This window comes from Amphiura filiformis, chromosome 10 (assembly GCF_039555335.1).
Source record: "Amphiura filiformis chromosome 10, Afil_fr2py, whole genome shotgun sequence".
NCBI classification, from domain to species: Eukaryota; Metazoa; Echinodermata; class Ophiuroidea; order Amphilepidida; family Amphiuridae; genus Amphiura; species Amphiura filiformis.
The window spans coordinates 40,418,343-40,425,475 of NC_092637.1; the positions used below are offsets into that span (position 1 = coordinate 40,418,343).

A 7,133-nucleotide genomic window follows, 5' to 3' on the forward strand; every position below is an offset into this window, starting at 1 on the left:
ATGATAATGAAAGCTTATGTCTGTAAGTATGATTGTATGTATCTATCACGATGACACAATATTCATGGGATTAATGCAATAATTATAATCAAAACAATGAGGTATGATAAATGGTTAAGTCTTTCTTATATTCAGTCTAAAAAGTTGAACACATGTACTTTGATATGTGACAATCATTATTTCATACAAACACGCCTGGTATAAACAATTTGGCAGTCTAAAAGATTTCAAAGATTATGAAAAAGTAAACATGGCAAAATTGCTATATAGTAAGCAAAAGAGAATCAACGTAATACACGTTCCAGGATATGTAAAAGCACTATGCTGTCATTGTTGTTTTTGATAATCCACGTAATAGGTGTGCCAGGACGTGGTAAAAGCACATTACTGACACTTTTGCTTATTCTTATGTGTGACGCACATTCATAATAACCTGATTACAATTCCACATCAGAACCCCAAATTAAGACTATTTACGCTTCTGCCAATTTTGTCGTATTGGATAAATCACACTTTCAATATGAAAAGTAAAAGAGCTAGCACGTATTATGATGATGAGAATCCAAGTTACTCGGGGTACCAGGACGTGGTAAGAGCACTTTACTGTCATTGTTGCTTATTCGTATGCGTGAGGCACATTAAGCCCGCATTGCAGAAAGTTAATGGGCTCTGATTAGACAACATTAAGGATGCTGTCGCTTCTGCTAAGTTTGGAATAATCCGCTAGATATAATCTTAGATTCTGGTTGATTTGAATTTAATCTCGATCTCGGTGTTGTGTAAATTACAATGTATGCTCGTATCATAAGAAGTAAACGAATGAGTTCACAGAATGGTAGCAGCGTACATATACTATAGCTACTATATTATTGTTAATAAATTATTCTTAGCACGTTTGAAATTAAACTGTATGTTGATGACTCATTCATGCATACATGCTTTGTTAAGGGTAGTTTGATTTCATTCGTAATTATTATAGCAGCAGTAGAAAGGTTGTGATTTCATTGGGTGGTTTTATTGGAAATGTACTGAATCCAGGAAATAATATTGAATTGAAATAGCTTATTCACCCAACTACTGCTGATTCATTAGATATGTGTGCAACAATGAGAACTTGTTGATGCATCACGCATGCCTATGATTCACCGATATAGTCAGGCTATTAATTTAAAGGAGACATAATGGCGACAGTGAAATAACTGATTGACTTTGCGCAAAAAAACCCAACGCGACAAGTGCAATTATAATGCATATATAAAGAAACTTTAAACATTTAAGGGAACATAATGTTATAGAGTAAGTGTAACATTACGATATAACTTCCTAAAATAAGCTAACACTTCTGACATTCCATGCAATGTCATTATGCAAATCCAATGTGCCTACACTCATAAGGAATTTAAACTTTTAATATTTCTAGTTGAAAATATCTATTAACATACGCATTTATGTTATTTTAACGATTATGAGGTATATTTAAATCTAACTTACTTTTGTTGTATTCTTTAAGCACCAATTCATAAATCTTTCTCGAATTGAGATCGACGAACAAAAGGAGTAAGACATGATTTAAATCTGCCATCCCTAGACCCAATGCCTGTTTAAGGCATGTGATATGAAGCAAATTCTGAATCATAACACATGCATGTTATTAACAAGGCTGACATGGGAAGGAAGAAAAGACAATCGGTAATTATGTCAGTTGTTTCGACAAAATAAAAGCCATCTTGTGTAAAATATTGTTATTATAATGACGTGCTTAATCCAATGGATACTTGTAAATGCTGGTATAAACAAGAAAGGCTGATTATGTCTTCTACTCTAGCTAATGACAATGTTATAGCGATTGAAAGAACAAAGGAAGTTGATATTGCAGTACATAAATTCAGGAAATACTGACATAGACTACATTTTCATGTACATGGTTACAGAAAAAAGGTTATATTCTCGCTGAAGTTGGTTTTCATTACCTTCAGTAAACAATACGTCTTCAAGACCATTATGGTAATTTTTGGCACACGTCACATTACAATGGAATGTTAGGTAGCTACTTAGATAGTAATAATTAATATCTATTATGACGTATTAATACTTACTGGTCACTGATCGTGGTTATCCCACGAGAACTACCTGCCTATTGGTCAAAAAGAAGTTTTCATTATCAATTGGCCCAATCAGCAACATTGTTAGAATAATTTCACCACGCAAAAAATCGGGGTGAATTATTTGCAAAGCTCCATTCTGATTGGTGATTAAAATAAAAATATCATGTAATTGACCAATCAGAGGCAATGTTAAATCGGCAGTAGTGCTCAGAGGGATAATATAGGACGGGTTTAATTGGTTCGATTACTTATTATACTTGCTAGTATACCATGCTAAGTTAAAGGTACATGTAAGTGTCTAAGAAAAAATGCAGCATAAGACATACATGTGTTCTAGACAACATCCTTTTTGTGACATCAATATATCAAAATGCCTAATGCTTGTAAAGTCCCCCAAATGACCGCTGCTAAAAATCTTAATGCAATGATCGATCACTCAATACCAATACAAGTACAAGTACAACTTCCATACCTACTATTGTTATCAGAGCGCGAGTTTCAATTACCATAAACGCCATGTGACAAAGTATTACAATATACAGTACGATGAACACAAGTTGATATGATTAGATTGGTTGGTATAAAATCATATTTAGTGTAAGATTTGGTTATGTTAAATTTGATTGTATCAAATACATCCCCTTAGATGCTAGTTCTTCACTTTTAAACCCTTAGACATCAGAGTAATTTTAGTATATGTTGTTAATGTAATGTATATTACAATATGTATCTTAACAAGTTGCTGTAACATTTATTATCATGATTATGATGCACAAATATAATCTATCATAACAACTGAAGTGTAACCACAATTGCATTACTCTTTTATACCAAACGATATCAAATACCTTTAATCATCTTTAATCATTATGTCTTATTTAATGGAGCATCTTTAAATACTACAAAATGTTAAAACAAAGAAAGTAACCCAAAACTGTTGTACTGTCATGAGATTATACCGACTCCTCTGATTGGGAAAACAGCGGATTGGGCATAAAATAAAAGGTTACAAATTTGAATAAAAACTGATACTGTAAACCACAATACAGACAGTTATACTATCCCATGTGATATGGGTTACACTTGAGAGAATTACATTTGCGACATGGAATGAACTCAACATTGAACAATTCCGTTATGGTATTTATGTTTGAATATGATTAACATCTCCAACATTTATGCTCCAGCTCGAACCAATGCGAGGGAACTACACTAACAGTTGTAAGGTATAATGGTGGCTACATGGTTATTCCCTTACACCCAACTGCTATGTTTAAACACATTAACACAATGTGTTCCCAAGTTTGTGATGACCAGTTCTCCTCCTACGGTGGACGACATTCCTAACGGCCCACTCAAGCCGTCATTCTCGTTCAGCAGGTGTTTAATAAACATTCCTTCTGGATTGAAGAGCTGGATCCTATCAGCACAATCTGCTACGATGATGTTACCTTCTTTGTCGATACAGACTCCAGTAGGTCCAATGAATTGCCCATTTCCAGACCCACAGCTACCGAAGGTTCTTAGATGAGTTCCTGAAGAGCTGAAGATCTTCACGCAATGGTTACAGTGGTCTGATACTACAATCTTATCCTCGGATGTGGTGACATATCTGGGTTCGTTGAATTGGCAGTCGCCATCTCCTCGCGATCCGAAGGTGTGAAGTAGTTCTCCATTTGGACTGTGAATGGTTATCCTATGTTTTCCTATGTCGGTGACAATAACTCGTCCTTCGGCGTCGAGTGCTATACCGTATGGTTGCTTCATGAGGCCGTTGTCTCCAAAATGTGTGATGTATTTACCGTATAAAGTCAGCTTTTGCACCCTGTGGTTGTACTCATCTGTGACGTATATACACTGGTCATCATCGTTAGTGATAGTGACATCAAGTGGAAGTTCAAATTGACATGGACCGCGCCCTCTAGAGCCAAATTTACACTCAAATCTACCCTTTTTATTGTAGACTTGGATTCGATCGTTATCACGATCAACTACAGCGATGTATTCGCCATCATTGGTGACAGACACACCACTTGGCCAATCAAATTCACCATCTTCATTAGTCTCATCTTTCAAATGAAAGAGTAGTTGTGGTTTTGAAGGGACGCCGGGTTTAGGGGACTCTGCTGGTACCGATCGTTTGGGAGATTTTGGAGGCAAAGATTCTGATATTGAACTATCGCCACATTCGGAGCTTTCTAAAGAGCATACAGATCGTGTATCCGTTGCTTCCGATGAATCGGTTCCCGATTTATCGCCACACCGGATCTGTCCTAGTGGTGGAAGAGCGTTAGAGTCTGTGGAAAGATCATTAGCTACGAAGTATACTTGGCTTAATTGATCTAAAGTCATGTCTAGTTGTGGGGATATTGTCGATAGTCCTTGTAATCGATCTATAACCTCGTCTTTGATGGAAAGTATCTGTAACTCGGACCCGTGACCTAGAGCCTTCTCTGTGAAGTCAAACCCACTAAGGAGATTTTCTAATCCTGTCTGTATGCTCTTGCGATGGGCGTTAAGCTGTTTCTTACGACTGTTTGAGATGCGTTGGAGTCTACGCTGATATTCCTGTTGTTGAACCCGTAACTGTTGAATAAACTCTTGCACAGACTTCTCAATGATGTATTCAGCTTGACCGCAATTTGCTTCCAGATTAGCTTCAGCTTCATCAATGTTTTGTAACGCGTCCTCAAAATTGACGATCTTTTCCCGAACCCCCAACATAAGAGCGTCAATAGTATTACGATGTTTGGTGACTTCATCTTTAAGATACGTGTGAGAATGATCTTTGTGTTCTATCAATATACATTCCCTGCAAATCGGGCGCTGACATTCCTCGCAGAAAAATCTCATCTTATCTGACTGGTGTTTCTCGCATTGATAATCACGCCGTTTTAACAACTTCTTATTTTCAGACGCGGGAACTGATATAATGTGATGTTGTCTGCTAAATCGGGCAATTCTGTGATCATGAGATGGGGCACATTCATCGCATAAGAAATCTACACATTCTAAACATCTATAACTTGCTTCCGCTGGATCTGTTCCGACACATATGGTACAAACCGCCTTCTGAACCGGTCCTTCGTCTTTCTTTGGTGTAAAAACGTCACTCAGATTCAAAATAAAGAAATTGTCCTTCAATCCGGCGACGCCATTTTCCGGTAATTCCGTATCTTGTTTGCACATCGGGCATCTTATTGTTCGCGATTCCCTTGCAACATATCGCGGTAAACACGGCTCACAGAAGCTATGAAGACATGGCAAGATTTTAGGGTTACTAAAACGTTCAAAACAGACTTGGCATAGTAAGAATTCCTCGCTGATTTGACTCAAAACCGACAGCTGTGATAGAGAAGCCGCCATCTTTGCTGCTGCTGATATAGTATAATATAGACGGTTATATTCAGCAGTGAACTCATCGGATGATGCGGCGACAGCGACGGGCGTGTGTGTTGATTATGATGATGCGATGTTAATGTCCATATATGCGTCAGCACTTACGTGTAACTCTGTGTGTGCTGATTCACTGATTTCCCGCCGCGCGCAGTGCTGAATTAAAAGCAGACGACAGTGAAAACAGAAAATATTGCAAATTTATTTGATAAAGCTAAAAACAAATGATTTTTAATCCAAGTTAAAACTCGTTTCTAAAAATAGGAATACTTTAAGATAGATCTCCTCGTTCGGAATTTCCTACTCGCACTGGAAAACAGAATATATTGAAACAACTAAACATATACACACTATTTGAAATTGAAATTAAAACTTTGGTATTTTATTATACAATAGTAATAATTAAATGGTAAATATCCGTGTGCAGAATTTCTCGCCCTCACTGGGAAACAGATGGAAACAACTAAATATATACACACTATTTAAAATTAAAATTAAAATTTGGGTATTTTATTATAAAATAGTAATTATTAGATGGTAAATATCCGTGTGCGGAATTTCTCGCTCACTTGGAGACAGAAAATATTGAAAATACTAAATAATATACACACTATTTGATATTGAAATTAAAACATTTGTATTTTATCATAAATTGAATTTAGGAATTATATGATGGTAAATATCTGTGTGCAGAATTTCCCGCCACGCAGACTACACCTGGAAACGGAAAATATTGAAATGTTTCGTTCCTGTATAGGTACTTTTAAATTTAAAAATTCTATCCCAAATCGTGCTTTCTTTTCGTCATTGATATTTATTAAACTAAAGTATATATTCCACTTCAAAAAAGACGAATTATAACAAATTTGATCCTTCATTTATCAAAACTAATTTATATTGTATTATTATTCATTATCTTATGATATGTAACCATTGTATCATTATTATATTGTATTATTATTTTTATTACTCCAAACCTGACATTTAATTTTCGCATTCACACGGATACTTATCATTTAATTATTACTATCTTATAATAAAATACTGAATACTGAAGTTTTAATTTCGATAACAAATGATTAGATGGTGCATAACAGAATTTCCCGCCACGCAGACGACACCTAAATAGTTTATAAAAATAGTTTATATATAAAATTATGGATTCCAGATCTGGCTACCTTACGAATCACAACAATGAAACCGTATTCGCACGCTATCGGTTAAGGAAGTGGTGTTTCTAGATGTAAATCCTGTAAAATCCTGTTGATTGTGTTTTGATTATTATTTACAATAAAGATAAAATTCCTATGTATATAAATTATATTGTCAAAAAATTTACGTTCACAAGTTGGTAACACTCTATCATCCTAGTGTATATTGAAGCAAGATATGACATAATTTATTCCACATTTGATGTAAATATTGCATAATATTGTGGCCCATCTCCAAGAAAGTTGATGGCGCTATTCAACAAATATGGAATAAACTGGTTGGGTTTTTTGACATATTGCTAGTTCGCGACTTTTGTCTTGCCATTTTACTGGAGTTGTTATGTAAAAAAGTGGTTTTCTATATAGTTTATAATGATGGTAACTACATAATACAGTATCACGGTTTGCCATAGAAACACGA

At 35.4% G+C, this 7,133-nt stretch overlaps 1 protein-coding gene across 1 annotated transcript; it reads right to left on the bottom strand.

Annotated features, from left to right (window-relative positions):
• Positions 1-223: 223 nt before the first annotated feature.
• LOC140162852 (E3 ubiquitin-protein ligase TRIM71-like) lies at positions 224-5,537 on the bottom strand. The gene has a single exon (XM_072186159.1). It carries the CDS (start codon positions 5,469-5,471, stop codon positions 3,360-3,362), a length of 2,112 nt encoding a protein of 703 aa, XP_072042260.1. The 5' UTR covers positions 5,472-5,537; the 3' UTR covers positions 224-3,359.
• Between the last annotated feature and the right edge of the window lie 1,596 nt (positions 5,538-7,133).